Here is a 20,784-nt window from a genome sequence, read left to right as displayed (position 1 = left end):
GACACACTCAGGCAGCGTGAGCACATCTACTATCCAGGCAGTTCGCAGCTAAGGACTGATACACCTAATTATAATAAAACTATAATTAGAAAATACCAGACATTTTATATGTCTGGTAATTTCTCAATTTGTTTCTCAGACAAAACCCTCAAATACCAGATTGTCTGGTACAAAACTGGACACCTGGCAACCCTACTCTTCCTTGCACCCTCCCTCCTAGGGTGTGTCTAGACTACATGCCTCCTTCGACGGAGGCATGTAGATTAGCCAGATCGGAAGAGGGAAATGAAGCCGCGATTAAAATAATCGCGGCTTCATTTAAATTTAAATGGCTGCCCCGATCTGCCGATCAGCTGTTTGTCGGCAGATCGGGGCAGTCTGGACGCGATGCGCCGACAAAGAAGCCTTTCTTCATCGGCACAGGTAAACCTGGTTTCACGAGGCTTACCTGTGCCGATGAAGAAAGGCTTCTTTGTCGGCGCATCGCGTCCAGACTGCCCCGATCTGCCGACAAACAGCTGATCGGCAGATCGGGGCAGCCATTTAAATTTAAATGAAGCCGCGATTATTTTAATCGCGGCTTCATTTCCCTCTTCCGATCTGGCTAATCTACATGCCTCCGTCGAAGGAGGCATGTAGTCTAGACACACCCCTAGACAGCTACCCTACCCCCAGTCTGCTCCTGCTCCCACCTCCTGGAGTGCCAATGCAACACTGGGTCCCCCAAACCCTGGCCCAGGCTGGGTGGAGGATGCAGCCGGGTGAAAACTGAAAATTTATTCATTTTTCATTCCTTTTTTATATGTGTTTATGTTTTTGGGCTGCAAAAAACAGTACTAAAAAAACCGGGTTCCAACTAAAGTAAAAAGTTTGGGAAATCCTGGTCTAGCCAGCTTTCTATCCATCTTACCGTCTATTTATCCAATCCATATTCCCTTAACTTGCTGGCAAGAATATTGTGGGTGACTGTATCAAAAGCTTTGCTAATGCTGGCACTGGGGGCTTTGGGAGGACCAGAAACAACTTGTTTGAATATTCATAATTTGCTTAATGAATATGCAAATATGCAAATTAATGTTACTGGTCCTCCAAAAGCTAGTGAATGGATTTACTGGTCCCCGTGTCAAAAAGTTTGGGAACCCCTGGGCTAGTGGCTAGCATGTTGGACACCATGAGACTAGATCATCTGGTGGTTTCTTCTGGCCCTAAACTCTGTGTGGCAAATCAGTGCCCAGACCCCAGGAGAATTAAGATAATGCTTTTGCTACATGTTAAATTTTCACTGGCAGAGGCATGATACTCACTTGGATTGGGGCAGATTTCTTCTTTTCAAAGCTCAGTTTTCTCTCAATAAATGTTGCACTGCTGTTTTCTTTTACAAAATTTAGATTGTGAAACTCTTCCATCAACTGATTTTGCACTTCACAGATGCTTGAGGAAGACAGCTGTAGATAGGAAAAGGGACATTAGATCTCAGACACATTACATATAGTGGGAAAGTAAGGAACAGTATCTAGGGATCAAGCCCTGAGACTCGTGAAATCTGTTATTATTATTATTATTATTATCGGTTTCTGGTAGTGCTCACAGAGAGCTAGGCATCATCAGGCAGATATAAAATAAGGCATGATCCCAGCTTCCTAAAGCTTAAAAACCATTGCTGCTAAGGGCTTGGCTTTACACAGAAGTGGTATCAGTTTAACTTAAATCAGTTTAAAAAGCAGTATCTATTTAACTCAATGTGATTTAAACTGGTTGTGTTGCCCCTGTGGAGTTGGGTCTGTAGTTTTGGCACAGGCCCAACCCTAATTTTAAACATGATGTGAACTGTAAAACTCAAAAATGACACTATAGGTAAACCCCTAGTGAAAACAATGCCTGGTACAAGCAGCTTCCCCAAAGACAGAAAGCCCTCTTTAATGGCATAGGGCTTGTTCACAGGAGGAAGTTCCACCAGGGTAGCTTAAAGTGAGAATTTATACTGATGTAAACTGGTGTGAACTGTTTGTTTTGGTTTAATTAAATCTGTTTTTTGATTGACTTAAACTGGAATAAGTCACACTTATAACGAAATAAGTGTGTCTACACTGTCTTTTGCACTGGTTTGTTATATTATTGTAAAAGTCCATTCAAATGATACTGGTAAAAATTCCTCATGTAGATAAAACCCTCAAATTTACCTTAAACTGAAAATCTCTGTGTTGAATGCCTGTATGGATTCTCACTTTTAGCTTGACAGGAGTTGGGAAATAGCCTGATTCTCCCTAGTGCAGCACCAACAGAAATCTATATGGCTCATACAGGGACTGATGTGTTTTAAATGAATTGTTGTCCAGATGTCATTCAGAAGAACAAAGCTTCTTCGGAGTGTGGGGTGGTTGGCACAGTAGGGATACCCTTCAGACTCTCTTAGTCAAGGTGAGGATTCATTTCCTCTGGGGAGGCAGAGAGGAAATACAATAAAATTCTAGCATTGTTTGATATTCACCCCAATTCAGTCATTATAATTCAATGGAGTGTTGGATCCATGTCTTAAGAGTTGTGATTAACACTGTGTATGAACAGAATGTTATGCAAACTGATACATTTTTGTTCCGCTCAGGTAGTCACTCTCTAAACGCGCCAAGGATTTAAAATGTTGTTGTAGCTAAACCAGAAAGCTGTTCCCAAAGGAGGTGTCTGCAGTAGGATTTTGTGACAACATTGCCATGCCATGGCTAACACCCCACAGCTCCACCAGCATTCGCAAAGCTGGGAGCACAGATGTAGAATGGATTCCCGTGGCTGCTGGCATTCTTCCTAGTGGGCTAGCTAACTTTGCTCAGGGCAGCAGCATGGGCGTCCAGTAGCTTAGGCAGGGGAAGGCTGTGCCTTCCCAAACTGCCAGGCATGGCCCCACCCACACTCCCCAGTGCTCCGGGGGGCCAGGGAGTTGGGAGTCACATGACCTCCTCCCTCTCTGGTGCTCTGGGGGCTGAGGAGGTGGGAGGTGCACAGCCTCCTCCCTCCCTGGTGCTCTGGGGGCCGGGCAGGTGGGAGCCACGCAGCTTCCTTCCTCCCTGTTCTCTGAGGGCTGGGAAGGCTGCAGTCATAGCAGGGCAGGCTGAGGCTCGCATGGGCATGTGCCACCTCCCATTTCTTCCCCTCCCCATGGTGGTGCTGGGCTTTACAAGAGGGGGCAAGGCTGTAAGCAAGACTGGGGGCCTGCCTCCTCCAACCCCCGCTGCACCAACTACCCATGGGCAGCAGTAAATAATACAGGGGTTAAAAATGCTAGCCGCTGCCGACTCCTACCGTTGCTACTACTGGAGGAAAAGCAGCAGCAACACTGGAGACATTCTTGGGCCTGGGGGAGCTCAGAGGTGACAATGTGAAGGACATGAAATGTGAAAAAATATCCATGGTGATCATCAGAGTGGACAATAGGCATGTGGAGAGGGCGGTGTTGAAGTATGTAGGTTTTTAAGCATCCCTGGCTAAATACTATCCACACACTTGTAGCTTACCGGAACAGGCACCACAATGGTCGAGTATGATTGAAATGCTGAGCACATCATGTCCCTGAGGACTGTTATGAAGCAATGCAGACAGTTCATCACAATCTTCTTGGCTGTCCTGTTGAACACCTGAAGTTCCTCCACGAGCTGCGCGTTGAGAGCCTCATAGTCCTTCTTTGCCAGATCCAGTTCGTCTCCTGCAGTCCTTTGAAGGCAGCCATTGTAATCCAGCAGCTTGTCATAACGCTTCTGGATAAGCTTCTGGGGGCCTGGAAACAAGGCCTGTAGAGCCGAGAGAGGGGTTAAAACCAGCTTTTCCAGTTGGTCCACCTGGGAAGCAGAAAACAAAGTAAAAAATCAGTTCAACAAATAATATTTAATTCTCTCCTTTGTAGCACTTACAATTATGTTCTAAAACCAAAATGAAACTAATAATACTGCATTCAGCAATTTGTAGCATTAACTTTGCATTCCCAATTAAGCCCTAATTGCTAATTAAGTGTTAATTAAGCTCAAGAGCACCCCTATCAAAGAGCCTAGTAACAAATCTAACTGCACCCGGCTTTATTATTATCCTCTTAGGGAAACTGAGGCACAGACAACTTAAATGGGCACAGAAAGGATGAGTTCTAGGGCTGGGATTAGACAACAGGAATGACTGACTCAAGTTCCCTGTGCTAGCCACTGTATTAATATTGCAAAGCAACACTGGGACTGGAACCTTTAAAGTGGAAAGGACCATCAGAGGCAAGAGGCAGTGCAGCCTCAATTATATGGCAGTATTTCCCACTGAATAAAATAAAAGAACAACCACTTTCCTGGAAATGGCTCTGAGAGCCTGATGATGCAAAATAAATGCGTACACAGACAGTCAGACATGATTTAATTAAAAGGCGGTATGCTTTCTTGTAAGGCTTCCTTTTGTTGACTGAAAGTGAGTCAAATTCATAGGGCTGGTGGCTAAATAAAATATTTTAAAAACCCCAACATACCTATGAAGGGCCAGGTGGCTCAAAGGATTAATATCACACTTAAAAATCATTTCAGCTACAAGTCATTAGATCACAGGCTGCTAGTGTCTGAAAGTCATTACCATCTAATGGCTGCTGGATAGTCCTTTGAAATAAATTATGCACTCAGACCACTAACAAAAAAAGTTTCCTACACAACACAAACCACTGCTGCAAAAGGCTACATTGTCCATCATCTCCAGAAGGGGTTCTTCCAGAGGAGGACTGATGTACAGTGATAGTTTCTTATTGGTATGGCCTTTGATATATCATTTTTCTGTGAACAAAGCTTTCCATTTTCATATGAAAAGCAGTCACCTATGACAAATGCTTAGATAAGTAATTTTTCAGCACCTTAAACAGTTGTTTATTGGGACTGTTGGTTCTGGAACAAAGAAAAGGAGAAGCTATTCTTGATTTGGCCCTAACTAAGGGTTGGGGAGATGATTCAATATTGACAAATGGAAGGTAATGCACACGGAAAGACATAAGTTAAACTTTTCAGCCCCATAACTGGGTTCTCCACTATAAGTACTCAGAGGGAAAAAAAACCCAAAAAAACCCATGAACAGCACAATGAAAAACTGTGCTCCTGGTGAATGGTGATCAAAAGTGCAAACAAAATGTTAGTCTGAATAACAAATTGTATTGAAAATATTGTAATTCAGGCATATAAATCAGTGATATGCCTTTCCTTGGAATACTGTGTGTATTCAGTTCTTGTCAGACTAACTTAAAATAGATATAATAGTAATAGAAGTAGTTTCAAGACAGTCAACAAAAATGATTACAGGCATAGAAAAACTTCCATATAAGGAGACATTGTAAAGGCTAGGACTGTTTAGTTTTCAAAGGAAATGAATATAAGGGAACATGATTCAGATATGCAAAATAATGAATGGGATGGAAAAGGTAAATCAAGCACTTCCATTTACCTGGTCTCACAATATAAAAGCAAGAGGATATATAAAGTGAAAGGCAGCTGTTTCAAACTCATTAAAAGGAAATGCCCTTTTACCTAATGCATAATTAATCTGTGGAACACATTGCTGAAGATATCCTTGTTGCCAAGCTCTTAGTAGGATTAAAAGAAAGATAATATATCTTTATGGTTATTGTAAGCATTTATGTTACAGTAGATACGATTAAAAAAAAAAAAGAAGAGAGAAACTTTTCTGTTTCTGGTCACAGGCCCAACAGAGATTAGACAGAAACTTCCCTTATGCACACGTTATTGCATACTTGTCCACTGAGGAGATTCTTGTGCCTTCTTCTGAAGTACCTCATACCACTTTTGCAAAATCCTACTCCCTCAATGGATCATTGTGATGAGCCAAAAGGGCAAATCATGTGTCCCTTAGCTCACTATGTTCATTTTATTTATTTTTAAAAATATATTTTCAAATGATGCAATTATTTTAAATGGTGGAATTTGAAAGGAAGTAGAATTGCAATTATGGAGTCAGTTTTGGTGGTTTGGTTTTGGAATGGAACAGCTTGTCTAGTTTGTCTTTCATTAGTTGGGATGGAGTGATCTGTCACAGGGCTGTCTACACTTCAGAGAAGATCAAAGCTACCACAATTGATCTTCTGGGGTTCGAATTAGCAGGTCCTAGTGAACACACGCTAATTTGAACTGAGAGAGCACTCTCATCGGTGCTGGTAGTCCTGTTCCTATGAGGAGTAAGGGCAGTCGAAGAGAGAGTGTGCTCCCGTTGACTTCCCGCTGTGTGGATGGTGTCAAAATGTGATTTAAGATACTTTGATTCCAGCTACATAATTAATGTAGCTGGAGTTGAGTATCTTAATTCAAACTTATCTGCTAGTGTAGACCTAACATGAAAGGCTGTGTCTAGACTGCATCCCTTTTCCGTAAAAGGGATGCAAATTAGACACATCGCAATTGCAAATGAAGCAGGGATTTAAATCCCCCCCGCTTCATTTGCATAAACATGGCTGCCGCTTTTTTCCGGCTTGGAGCTTTGCCGGAAAAAAGCGCCAGTCTAGACGGGGATCTTTCGGAAAATAAAGCCTTTTCCGAAAGATCCCTTATTCCTCTTTAAAAAAGGCTTTATTTTCCGAAAGATCCCCGTCTAGACTGGCGCTTTTTTCCGGCAAAGCTCCGAGCCGGAAAAAAGCGGCAGCCATGTTTATGCAAATAAAGAGGGGGGAGGATTTAAATCCCCGCTTCATTTGCAATTGTGATGTGTCTAATTTGCATCCCTTTTACAGAAAAGGGATGCAGTCTAGACACAGCCAAAGTGTTTGTTGTTAGTACAGAGACTCTGTTTTGAGTTAGGTGGAAAAATACTAGTGGGCTAAGCCAAAGGAGATATAAAATTTGCCTATGGCCAAAAGAGTTAGTTTAGCTTGAGAGCCTGGTTCAGGCAGACATTTGCCCTGACTTGAAAGATGCACTCCAGACTGAAACTTAACTTGTATAGCCAGTCCCAGGAGTACTTTTTGGTTTTGGTGGGTTTTTTTAATGTAAGGATTTGTGTTTTCAGTCTTTCTCTGTAACCACTAGGGACAGAACTATAGGTAAGAAAAAGGTAACAATACAGGAAATATAGGTAAGAAAAAGGTAACAATACAGGAAAAGAAAAGCTGCAATTCATAGGATTCCAGGTGCTGGGGCTTTATGTGAACATCAGTTTCCATAAGACTAATGATAAAATTGTGTGAGTTGGCATCACTGCTAGTTTAAGGAGTGACCTGATCCATTTTACACTGAACTGAAACTTACAAAGGAATTTTTGTAACTTAAATTATCTTATTTCCCACAGAAACTTGTAAAAGCTATATTTTTCTCATGCTCTTTTCCCTTCATTGTATCTGTATGTATGACCCATACATGCTGCTAGCTGTGTGATATTGGCATGTTTCATGAACTTACAAAGCCTTCCCGAGGGTTTCCAATGTTATTTGGCATTTTTGAACAGCCATTGCCTTCATCATCTTTGTTGTGTAAAATACCTTGTAGTTCAGTTATATTCTGTGCCGCTAGAAGCATGGAATCCTAGAAAGGAATAAAGTCAGACAATTAACTTTGAGAATTTGCTGCAATACAGGATACTTGTTCATGCAAACTCTGCAATAATATTCATTTGAACCATAGGCTTTTTCCATTGCTTACATCTCTTTAGTTATCTAGTCCATCTCTTACCAGTGTAAGGTTTTTTTCCTATGATATATTATCCTAAGTTTTGTCCAACTGTGTTGTATATTTCTCAAGGAACAGGTTTATCACCATTCACTCTATCAGATTATTCCACGCCATTAGGGATCAATCAGAAAACACTGCATTTTTAATCTATGTATGCAGTGCTTTTTTGAGTATTACATGATACTGTGAGAAGTGTGTGTGAAAGAGTTCACATATATGGTTTATGTGTACCTAGCTCACATAAGTGCATGTGTGTGGTATACTCACCTGCAGATGTTGAAGGGAGAATGAAATATTCTTCACACAAAATTTCACAGTCTTTTCTAAACTTCTGAATAGTTTTTCTTCCTTATTGAAGGTCTGGTCTTTCACCTGAAATAGATGTTTACATGATGGTTATGGTAGCAATGAAAGGTTTGGCTAAACAAAGGAATGGCCAAAGATCTGCTAGAAAAATCTAAAAAAAAGACCACACATTCCACTCCTTAAAGCTGGATCACTGTACTTCAGTAACTTTTCCAAACCCACCTACCATTATCAGGTTGAGAAAGAGGAAAAATCAAGGATACTGGAATGTGTATGATAAAGATTTTGAATTTTGTAGAGCACTGAGAAAGCACAATTATTTTATTTATTTATTTATTTATTTTGCAGTTACATCTATGTTTATCAATCAACCCTTCCCTTTTGTTGATGACCAAATTTGGGCAAAAAATGATAGGTAATACCTGTGTCTTTTCACATCCTAACAGTGCTTCCTCCAGTGCTCACTAAGACCATATCTACACTGCTGGGGGTTTTTCGGAAAAAGATACGCAAATTGCAAACTGCAATTTGTGGATCTTTTACCACTTGTTTTTTCAGAACAGGCTTTCCCAACATTTGGCCCATTTACATGTCCTCTTTTGGAACATCCCTTATTCCTCATAAAATGAGGAACACAGGGAAGCTGAAAGAACGCACCTGCTTTTTCGGTAACTGTTCTGAAAAAGCGGACGCGTTCCCTGGCCGTGGCAGAGTTTTTTTCTGGAATACCGCCGTCTAGACATAGCCTTAAGCAGTTGTGGGTGGCTACTGCCTATGCAGAAATAAGGATGTTGCCATTATTTCTTTAGCACAGTGCATCCCTGTACATGGTACAGTTCCACTATCTGCAAAGGGTTGTTTTAGTTCTTTGTGGTGTCTAAAGAAGGCCTCGATAGTTTCTCAGTTCTTTTCTACTTGCTTTTCCCCTTAGAAATATGAGAAATGTCACATCTAGCATTTACTGTTTTTGCAGTCGGAATCATTGAAAGATTCAGAGATTTGCATTATGAGCTTTCTCAACCTCTAATTATACGAGAGGGGGTGCCGAATCTTTAACAAAAATGTCTTTTTTCCTAAGCAATTCTCAGATTTTTAGAATTCAGCAAGTGTTAACAAAAGCAAATAGGAAATAGGAAGGTCTAACAGACTGAATAAAAATAATTTCCCCAGGATTTCACTGCATGGTTATCACTGATTTAATAACATTATTAATCCTCCAGTCTACCATTGGGCCTTCTAGGAAAAACAGAAGTATTTCTCTTGTAAAATTTCTAATTAAAAAAAAAGAGATGTTGAGGGTGGAAATAACTGGGAAGGGAGAAACGTCTCCTCAAAAGGAAGGAAACAGAAAAAAGGCATACCCCTGCAGGTAACTTTTGAAATGTTCTTGTGTAAGCAACCATAGTAAAGTATACAGGGTACAATGTTCAAAAGCAACTCACTCATTAACTTTCATTGAGACACAGGCTCCTAAGAACCTGATATAATTTTGAAAATGGGGCTGGAGTGCAAAGAATTAAAGCACTTCTTTATAATTTGATTGCCTTAATTAGGTTATTTATTGTGATAACATTTTCCAAGCACCTAACTCACTTAGGAGGCTAAGTTCCATTTTCAAAAGTATCTTAGGCACTTAAGAGCCTATGTCTCAGTGAAAGTCAGTGGCACTTAGCCTCTTAAATAGCTTAGGTGCTTTTGATTTCCCTCCCCACAATAATTATTTAGTTATGGCAATGGAACAATAAAGTAGTGTTTTAATTCTTTGCATTCAACATACTGCAGCCTTTTTTTTATTAAAAACGTATAATCATCTAATCATTTTGACAGTCAAAGGTTCTTATGTATGTAAGGGAAAACTAACTGCCCATATTAATCAGCATATAACTTTTGTTTGGTGGTCTCGGTGGGCCAGAGTCTGAATGATGCTGAATAAAATGCACAGAAAATGCCCTCTGTAACTATCCCACAGCAATAATATCTTCTACCAACCATCTATTGAGGGGTGGTCTCTGTATTCATTGTGATGAAAACTACTGATCAGTACCTCTTTGCAGCTGGTCAGAGGTCTGCAGAGAAGGCCAGATCCAAAAGAAAAGGTGGAGAACACAATGAAAAGTTTTCCTTTCAATCTAGGGTCATAATATCTTTTAATCTTTGATATGACACACAGGAAATCACGAGAAACACCATATAACAAGTGACATTATGAAGTCCTCAGTGAAAATTTGAAATGGCAAAGTACCTGTGGTTCTCCTCCTGTCAGAATTTTCAGGTGGCTAGTAACCCTCTTGGATTTCTTGCTAATGGAGTGAATATTCAATCTGCATAACTTCTCTTTAAGAGATTCTTCTTCATCATTCTTCTTATACTTCAACACTGCAGACAGAGAGAATTTCACAAAACTAATAATCTGTATTCATAGGGCTGTAACATAGCTCTGTACTTTAAGGCTATGTCTAGACTGTCCCCTCTTGCATAAGAGAATATGCAAATGAGGTGAAGCGGTGAATCTCTCTGCGCCTCATTTGCATACACACTTGCATACAAACATGGCTCCTTTTTGCGCAAACCCCCCCTCTTGCGAAGAGCCATTCTGCCACTTTTTTTCAGGCAGAATGGTTCTTGTGCAAGAATGGGGTTTTGCGCAAGACGGAGCAGTATAGATGGCTCCTTCTTGCGCAAAAGTCCCTTGCGCAAAAATGGCAGCTCATTAAGTATGCAAATGAGGCACAGTGATATTCATCACTGCACGTCATTTTCATATGTTCTTGCACAAGTCTGGGCAGTGTAGACATTGCCTTAGTGTTTGACATAGCATCACTGAGGTTATATAAAGTATTGTATACAATACTACATTGTATTAATTTTCACGTTTTGAAGTCTACATCCTTAATGATCCAACCTGGGTATTTATTTTTAAGTTTGAAACTACAATGTAGTCTATACACCAGTTTTGCTTCTCAGAACCCAACGGCTGCATCTAGACTGGCATGATTTTGCGGAAATACTTTAACGGAAAAGTTTTTCCATTAAAAGTATTCCCTCAAAAGAGCGTCTAGATTGGCACAGATGCTTTTGCGCAAAAAGTGCTTTTGCACAAAAGCATCCGTGCCCAGTATAAATGCGCTTTTGCGCAAGAAAGCTCTGATGGCCATTTTAGCCATCGGGCTTTCTTGCGCAAAAAATTAAGGTGCCTGTCTACACTGGCCCTCTTGCACAAGTATTCTTACGCAAGAGGGCTTATCCCTGAGCGGGAGCATCAAAGTATTTGCACAAGAAGCACTGAATTCTTACATTAGAACATCAGTGCTCTTGCACAAATTCAAGCGTCCAGTGTAGACAGCTAGCAAGTTTTTGTGCAAAATCTTGCCAGCCTAGACACACCCACGATGTTCTGTAGCTGGGATAAAGCCACTATTTGTGGTAACATAACAGGAGCTGAAACCATCTCTCATCATCACCAGCCTAAATCTGTAATATAGAAATACAATTAGTAGGAGAAAGAAATATACCGTCTCTGTTCCCTACCTAAATCTTTCCTTCTTTTAAGTTCATTGATGTTCACATTAATGTCTTTCACAGCAGCGAAGGCGTCTTGCAGTGCCTTGTGGTCAGGGTGAGAAGCAGGAGTCGAATTCAAGAGCTCACATAGTAACAAAGGGTATTTCATCACACGCTGTATTGGTTTGATCATCAGGGATCCCATGTCCATTAAATTTGATTTTCCTCTATTATTTGAACAAACAGACAGAACTGTCATGTAAGATGGCAACTCCCCTGAAGAAAAAAATACGTGAGTCCTCTCTAGTCACTGTTATCTTTTTAATTTTCTGTTGAGTTTTTAACTACTGAAAATGACAAAACTAGCATTAAGTTTTGCATTCAGTTACGCAGGTACAATTCCCATTTAAATTGAAAGATTACAAGACACGTTCAGTGGGGAGTCTGGGTTGGGGTAAATTGAAAACTCTTTCCGCTCCCTCAGCATGAAAGTTACACCAGCTTATACTTCCTTAAGTCATATCCACTTATCAGCATATAATTTCTACATGATCTCTGAATTTAGCCTCTTGACTCTACAGGAGTCTGATGGTAAACTTTATACACCAAGTAGCTGGGAGAGAGAGAGATACAGCAGGAAAAATAACTAACCAAATGAAAGTATTAAAGTAAGTATATTACACCTGATCTTAGCCTTGAACTGGGTTTGGCACCTTACAGGGAAAGTGACAGCAGCTCAGAGTTCCTTTTTTACACCCACTGTACCTTACACCTCTAAGCTTATCTCTGTAACTACAGTACTTTGTCTTTCCACCACAGAAGTGAAAGGGTCGATACTATAGCTAGTAATGGGCAAACTTGAAAAGGATTCAAAATTTGGTCTGGTTTCTCCAGTTTGGAACTTTACCCTAGGCTTACCCAAACCATCTGGTCCCATCCTATCCTGCTGTGACTCCTGCCTTCCCCACAAAAGCCATCTCCACTTCCAGGCCAGACCCCAGTGCACCTCCAGCTCTGGGTAGTCCCTGCTTCTCACCACCTGTTGGGGCCCACCTGTCTCCCCAGAGCTCAGCCTCCTGGGACTGGTATAGAATCCTAGCAATCTTGGCCAGGCTTGGCCAATTGAATGGGATCATAGACTCATAGGGTATGTCTACACTACCCCGCTAGTTCGAACTAGTGGGGTAATGTAGGCATACCGCACTTGCAAATGAAGCCCGAGATTTGAATTTCCCGGGCTTCATTTGCATAAACTGGGCGCCGCCATTTTTAAATCCCTGCTCGTTCGAACCCCGTGCCGCGCAGCTACACGTGGCACGAACTAGGTAGTTTGGACTAGGCTTCCTAGTCCGAACTACCGTTACTCCTCATTCCACGAGGAATATGGTGATCAAATATGGTGATCAGCTAAATCCTGAGCATGTGGGCAAGACTCACCAGCCAGACACCAGCCAGATCGGGGGAGGGGAGCTTGGCTGGGCCCCTCCAGGCAACCCTGAAAGAACCTGCTGGGGGCAGGCCCTGGCCTGGCTGATGGCATCACTCCTGAGGGGCCAAAGCAGTTCCTTGGCCCTGGACCAGCCCTGGCTGCACTGGTACTTCAGACTGGCAGACACTGTCACCTCTCAGCAGGCTGGTGAATGCAGCCAGGAAGCAGAGCATGGGTGAGTGGGTCTCTGGAGAGCCTGGTGGGGGTGGGGGCTGGTTTGTGAGGGGGAAAGGAAGATCTGAGGGAATGGTTTGTGAGTATACTGGACAGTTGTGGTGGGGTTGTAGACAGGGTGCAGGGCAGGGCTGATGTGCAGGGTGCAGAATGGGTCTGGTAATCAATGAGGGATTTCCAGAGTTGGGCAGGAAGCTGCATAGTGTGACATGCCCAATCCCGAGGGGAAGGGATAATTTGGCAGTACAGGGCTAGGTGGCCATTGTGCATCTGGCAACTGCTGGTTTGTAAACAGTGCCCTCAAGTTGGATGGGCAGAGCAGAGCCACCCTTGCCATGACATGCCCCTGGCCAGCTCCCTGCTCCCGGGATCGGTCTCCCTGTGCCATGCTCCATTGCCCCCATGGGAGCTCACAAATATGTTTGGCACCTGGCCCACAAAAGGTTAATGCAGTCCTGTCTGCAGCAGCTGAGTAAAAAGGGTTTGTCTGTCTCTTCACATGAGAGACAAAACCATGTATAAACTGCTGAGGACCTTCTTGTAGGTCTGTACTTTAAAGGTGGGGGTGAGCTATTGATAATACTGTGAAAAAGACAAGAACCTTGCCTGTAATGCAGTTTTTCTCGACAGAGCAATGCTTCCATTACACCCTGAGAAAAGAGTTTCTTGAAGGAAAAATTTCCTGTGATATTAACTATATGAGTTTTAATAAAGAGGTGAACCAGAATGTGTGAGCATGGGTGAAAGGAAGGAAGGAAGGAAGGAAGGAAGGAAGGAAGGAAGGAAGGAAGGAAGGAAAACTTTTGCTTCCACTTAAAATATACTGGAGCACTGTTGACTAATTAAGTTATGATTTGCATGCTTTGGAAAAGAGACATCTGCATATTTGAGCCATCACTCACTCACAGACACCAAATATAAAAAGTCCTGCATGAAAAAAAGGAGTTTTAACAGTAAATGCTTTTTAAAGCCTCTTGATGTCCCAAAACCTTTTAATCATTTCTCTTTTCTTTTTCTCTTCCTCCTCCCTCCTCCTCCCCCTCCCCCCCAATCCATCCTTCATCAAATATAAAGCTGTTTTTCCTTCTTTCAGCTTCTGGCAGCAGGAATAAAAATAATCTTAAATTGTTATTGTTTTCACTGAAAAGCCCCATGAATGCAAATCTTTTAAAAGCTGCCTCATGAATGGAAATCTTCAAGTGTCTTCTCTCCATACAGTTGCACTTTGGACAGCCGCCCAAGTGATAAACAGCCCTCTGTTCACATATCTGCATGACACAGTCTAGCAATATGGTTTGAAAGATAGTAGGTTTGTTAGGAGATGATGACTCCCTGCGGCAAAAAAATGCCACAAAGTTCAACTCATCTAATTCTACTCAGTAAGATTATTTTGTGATAACTACTCTCCCTAGAATAGTCCCGTTTCTAATACCCCCCGTTAGAATACACTGCAACCAATCAGAACACTGCCTTGGCACACAATTTAAACAGATATGTAACGACTTCTGACTTCTTTTATGCAAAAAAATAAGCTGATAATTCATTTGTAATGCTACTGCAGCCACCCAGTCATATCAAGAATTTAGCAAGTATTTTAGTGCTGAAGTAGCTGCACTAATCTCATTGCAAATCGCTGTTGCTTTGCAGTCATGTAAACACAGCTGGTTTAATTGCATCCGAGTCGAGTGCACACCCTCCATACAGCATACATCAAAATTAAGTCAGATGGAGAAGTGGGGGGCATGCACATGTACATCTAAATAGTCATGGTGGCAAACTATGAAAAATATACTATTTGGTGTTAAGTCTGGCTTACTCTCTTTATGAAATATATAATTCCATTGTACAACATCCTAGTGGAAAACATGTTCAGGTCGAGTTAGGGTTATGTTAAGTTTGACAGCTTTTATTGCTGTGTGTGTTTGTCATAACTTGTAATGTTCCTTAAACATTATTTTTGTGTGTGCAAATTCCCTGTTTCACAAAATCTATTGGGCAAATAAATCACTGGTCTATATTCTATTGTCACTAACACCCATGCAAACCTAATGAACTCAATGAGCTAGCACGTGTAGAAGTGAGGGCAGAAAATGGCTATATTTGATTGACCATCCAACAGATGGCTAAGTGCAGCAAGGTTTCATACTGAAGACAATGTTTTCCCTATTACACTACTCTGTAAAACAGTCTGTAGCCTCACAGTTCCAGTGACCTCAGAGATGCTTGGAGTAAATAACAGTGTACTTTCTAAATCAGGATAAACCAGTTATGTAGGGCAGGAATGGAAAAAGCAGCAATGGATCCCATTGAGACATTCCTTCTATTTACAGGTGTACAGACTTTATGTCCAGAAGGGACCATTATGACTATTTAGTCTGATCTCCTGTACATTACAGGACACAGAACCACCTTCCCATTGCTACAAGACAAAGGCTCGTTGATGGCTTTTAACCAGAAAGGAATGACATGACACCCCAGGAGAAGGTATTTGCAGAGCTCCCTACACGTGCTACAATATTCCTTAGCATTCCTGAGTGCATGGACTGTGATTATGTCTTGTCCTTGCACAGGAGAATGGTTCCTTACACCCATTACAACCACAGAAGGGCCAAGCAGTGTTTGGCCTCTAAGAGGTAACTGGTTATGGATCCTTCAATTTAAACTCAGTGAGAAACTCACAATTTACGTGTTTCTATTGGACATTCTTTGAGGGAGAAAAGTGCATGTTAATTTTTGATAGTACAGTGCAAGTCAAGGGCTACGTCGACTGAGGGATACAAATCAAGCATGTTGAAATTTCTAATGAAGCAGGGATTTAAATATCTCGTGCTTTATTAGCATAAACATGGCAGCCGCTTTTTTTTCAAAAAAACAAAACAAAACAAAACAAAACCCAGCAGTCTAGATACGGATCTGTCGAAAATAAACCCTTTCCCAACAGATACTATATTCCTCAAAACATGAGGATTATAGGGTCTGTCGAAAAAGGGTTTATTTTCGACAGATCCGTGTCTAGATTGCAAGTTTTTTTGAAAAAGCTCCATTTTGAAAAAAAAAGCGGTGGCCATGTTTATGCTAATGAAGTGCGGGATATTTAAATCCCTACTTCATTAGCAATTTCGACATGCCTAATCTACATCTCTCTGTCGACAGAGAGGTGTAGTCTAGACACAGCCAGGGTGGCCAGTTCTCACTATTCCTGCTCTCAGGCTATGTCTACACTATGGGCGTAGTCCAGGGAACGTGTCTGCTCTTCCACTTTTTTTTGCGGAAGAGCAGATATGCTCTTTCAGAACCCTGTCTTCCTCATTCCACGAGGAAGAAGGACTCTTCCAAAAGAGGAGGTTTTTCCAAAATGTGGCCCAGTGTAGATGGGAAAAGGTACGCAAATTGAGGACCACAATATGCGTGTGTACCTTTTTCCAATAAATCATTGAAGTTTAGACATAGTCCCAGTGTTGCCAATAGTCCTTTTGTTACTAGTCTAATGATATTTGGTATTTACTTAAGGCCCCAGCTAGTGAAGTCTTGGCTGAACTTTCATTTAAAAAAGAGAGAAGCTTGAAAACATGATCTCTAGAGATTCAAAATGCCAAGAAGTAAGTAAAGAGGATCCAGCATTAATTTTATTTTTAAATCTCAATGATTTTTAACATTATCTCCTAATTTTGGGGGCCTGAATCATTATATTTGAACTGTTGGTAACTAGCAGTACTGCAAACACACATACACAGTCACAATTTTAACCATTTCTTTTTTTTTTTTTTCATAACTGTACCCTTAACTTAGAATTTCCTGTCTTTTAAGATTTCCTTCCCCACTCCTGTCAGGTGTTTGCAGACCAATTTTATCTAATATAGTAAGTTGAGGGTCAGTAACAAGGAGTCAGCAGGCCTAAATAGAGGCCTGTAAGATGAAAGCAGCAACAGGACTGCAGTCTAGTGAACAAAACTTTGGTTCAGTAACACAGGAGCCGAGAGAGAGGCCTACTGATAACTGTAATTGTGTAAGTTAGATAGAGCATGTAAGGCACTGGGTACAGACTGTGAGCCAAAGGGGAGTAACGGAACATCTTAATAAGAAATGTCTTGGTACAAAGACTCCCTAAAAACTAATGCACCTACCGACCTAGGTTCAGGACCGGGTCGAGATTGACAGCATGAAGGATAGTAAATAAGCCCCCCTTCCGTAAGGTGAGGGGTGGTAACTAGGCAACAGAGGGTGGCAACCTGGTACGTAAAGAAGTGATGTAAGTTGTTTGTACGTGTCTATAAAAGGACACCGCAAAAGGTGCTCGCCGGCCAATCTTGGGAGGGGCACACTAGCTGAGCGGCAGGTGTCATTGCCTAAACTTACAGAATGCACAGTAGCTTAACTTTGACTAACTGCTGTTAATATCTGTTATATGGCAATAGGCCTACCTGGTGTTGGTACCTTGTCAACGCGGGTCATAGTGCCCAGTGGTGTAACATTGTACTGATCTCTGTTACCAACTGGTAGAGCTTCACATTTGATAATAAACATGCTCGACTGATTTTAAACCTGGCCTGTATCTGTCGTTTCCGGGGCCTCTCAGAGATCTCCTGTGTTGACTCAAGTGCACGGGGTCTAACACTCTAGATAAAGGAAGTACCGATTGTTATGCACGCAGCCGAAATTTTATCATCATTGACGGAGTAGAGGTCCTGTCAAGAGCGTGCCTGGATGACCCTGACCAGATGACGCTGACACTGACAGTTCAGACCACCAAAGGTACAGAACACCGAGGCACGACATCTATCATAATTAATATTTTGCCTAGGATTGTAATTTGTAGTTAAAGCACTTTCTTTTCTTAACCCCTCTCAAGATATCTTCACATTTGTCCCATTTTGATGACCCTGAGCTTGTGGGTCTCCCAGAACTGCAGTTTAGGAATGTTCCCTTCTTTATTGCTTTATTTAGGGCATTAGCTTGGAAAGAATTTTATTCTGAGAGGCTATGTCTACACAGCAGCATTATTTTGAAATAACTGATGTTATTCCAAAATAACAAAGTCTGTGTCTACACTACAAGCAGTTATTTCAACATGTCGAAATAATGTCGAGCTGGAGGACTTCTTACTTCAACTTCTGTAAACCTCATTGTATGAGGAGTAAGGGAAGTTGGAGGAAGAGAGCTCTTTCTAGGACTTCCTGATGTGTAGACAGCGCCAAAAGCCAAAACAAGCTATTTAGACTTATGCTACACAATTGACGTAGCTCAAGTTGCCTAGCTTATTTCAGTTTTAGCCCTGCTGCATAGATGTACGCAGAGAGACTAGATGGGTTCGAATCCAGATCTCAAATCTCTAGCATTTGGCTCATTGCTTGCTAGTCTAGGATTTCAAACGCCAGCACTGTTGGTTTTTTTGGGAAGCATGCTTTAGAATCACAGAAATATATCTGCTCTGAGGGGAGGCAACAAAATAATGGGCTCTAAGGATTGGGAACCAGATTAAGTAGCTTCATAAGCTAGTTTTGAAAGATATTGCAAAGCTGGCACAAAAGTAATTAGAACACCAGATAGATTAAGAGAAATTAAAAGCCAAAGACTTTATCACCAGTGTCTAGGAGGAATCTCATTTCTGTTGCTGCACAGAATTACCTAGTTTAGTAAAATGAGGCTCTTGTTCTGAGTATTTCCATATATGCGGTTTTAAACATTTTTTAACATCTGGAGATAATTTAAATTTATTTTATTTCTAAAAAGCAACAAAAAAGTTGGCATGATACTTACTCTTCCTCATATATCTTTCTGTAAAAGGAGAAAAACAAAACAAGTGTTAGCTTGCTTCAAAGAAAAAAAATATATACAGACTATGGGTAACACTGACTAATGCATGTCAATGACACAAATCAGCTGTAATTGGCCAACTGTGGTTAGTACTTCAAAAAGCAACCAGTGGTTACCAGTGAATCTGCTGAAACAGCTTCTTGAAAATTCTTAATGGGTAAGGACCAGTGTAACCTTGGAGATATTCCAAGGCTGCCCAGATGATTAGCAGAGTTCCCAAAGTGTCCACAGCCAACAGCATGTGTTTCTATTGGTGATGCACATCGGCACATGCCTTGGCACACAGAACAAAAATTATTCAGCACATGGTTAGGAAAAATTAGAGGGAACATTGGTAAGGACATTGATAAACTCAGTTTTGATGATAAAATTCAATCATTTCATAGATAGTTTTATATAAGGGACTTGAGGGTACTATGCTAGCAATGATTAATGTTTAAATCCTACCTACAAAATAACTAAAAGAGTGTAAATTCTTGGGGTACATATATATCCACTCTATTCTCTTTAAATAGAAATAAAATATTAATGAAAGATGGATGGCATATTTCAGTCTTTCTGAAGTTCCCTTGTATTTTTATTAGGATTCCTTTTTTTTCCCCTAATGAAAAGATTTACTTCCTGAAAGACTCTGTAGATTTACTTTCAAAAACTGTCAACAGATGTGTAAATACTATGAATTTATACACCAAAAATGTTGTGGAAAGAAACACATAGATATATTTACACAGGCTATTTTATTAAAGGTATGATTTAACATAGAGAAATTTGGCCATGAGTATGGCATGCTTAGCAAAAAAAAAAAAATTGGAATCAGAAATTCAACATCTCTTCACAGCTAACTTCTCTGTTGCTCAATGTAGAGCAATATTCCCTCCCAACATCTTCACCCACTACCATCTGGCTGCCCTCCACAAAGCCCCATCAACTACAGCTGGTTTGTAGTGCTGCAGAGTTCCTGCAGTGATAGCTTTGCGAGTGCTTCTGATGTTGTTTTGACCCTCTCTTTGATAACCAAAGTAACTAAATAACTAACTAGATACCAAAGTAACTTGATAACTAACAGTAAAGGAGTGAGCACTAGCAACATTTAATGTACACAGAATCAATTCCATAGGCTAAGCTAATGCACAATATCACCACTGGATTATAAGATTCTACAGAATTTACTAAGGCTGGTATCCCCAAAGCATGTCCCCAAGGCATCACCTACAAGCTCAACGGAATTTCAGACATGTTGGTTACTCATCAATCATGATATGGAAGACAAGGATAATTAAATACAGTATGCCTGCACACATGTGCAGAGCACAAACCTCATGCTAGTCCTAATATGAAACTCTTTTAATACTATTGGACTCAGATCAGTTGAGAAGCAACCGTCCCATTCCTTAATCATTTTGATACAGTTTAAGATTTTTTTTAAAAAAAACTGACAATACCTTACACAAACAAAAATGTTATTGTTTTTAAGAGTGAAATTTTCCAAAAATAATAATTGTGGATATCTGAATGTGTTTTGAAAAGGAGTCTATATTTGGTAGGAACTCTAGTTAATTCCCACTTTTGGGCCATACTCTCTATCGGACAATAACAGATTCAGATGACCACAGCTATATATTTTGATTGTGTTCTTTCAACTCTTTCTTTACTAACATTTCTGCCACTTGCTGAAGCAGATATTAAAGTTCCTACTTGCCATCTTTAGTCACTGTAAACAATAAACAAACAAACAAATAAATAAAAACCACAATGTAATACACATAGTGATTTTTCCCAATTAGTTCCTGAAAAAAGATTAAGGATTAACCAGAAAGAACAGAGTTG

At 40.8% G+C, this 20,784-nt stretch overlaps 1 protein-coding gene across 1 annotated transcript in view; it reads right to left on the bottom strand.

Annotated features, from left to right (window-relative positions):
* Window positions 1–20,784, bottom strand: part of ARHGEF38 (Rho guanine nucleotide exchange factor 38) — a 58,409-nt gene that overhangs the window by 14,712 nt on the left and 22,913 nt on the right. Inside the window, exons 5-11 of the mRNA XM_006119314.4 lie at window positions 18,901–18,918; window positions 11,508–11,707; window positions 10,222–10,355; window positions 7,941–8,045; window positions 7,404–7,526; window positions 3,507–3,827; window positions 1,305–1,445 (exon numbers count right to left, since the gene is read on the bottom strand). Of these exons, the coding sequence (XP_006119376.1) occupies window positions 1,305–1,445; window positions 3,507–3,827; window positions 7,404–7,526; window positions 7,941–8,045; window positions 10,222–10,355; window positions 11,508–11,707; window positions 18,901–18,918 (1,042 nt within the window). The remainder of the gene's footprint in view (window positions 1–1,304; window positions 1,446–3,506; window positions 3,828–7,403; window positions 7,527–7,940; window positions 8,046–10,221; window positions 10,356–11,507; window positions 11,708–18,900; window positions 18,919–20,784) is intronic.

This window comes from Pelodiscus sinensis, chromosome 5 (assembly GCF_049634645.1).
Source record: "Pelodiscus sinensis isolate JC-2024 chromosome 5, ASM4963464v1, whole genome shotgun sequence".
In the NCBI taxonomy this organism is placed as follows: Eukaryota; Metazoa; Chordata; order Testudines; family Trionychidae; genus Pelodiscus; species Pelodiscus sinensis.
This window is presented reverse-complemented; position numbering and strand designations above follow the sequence as displayed.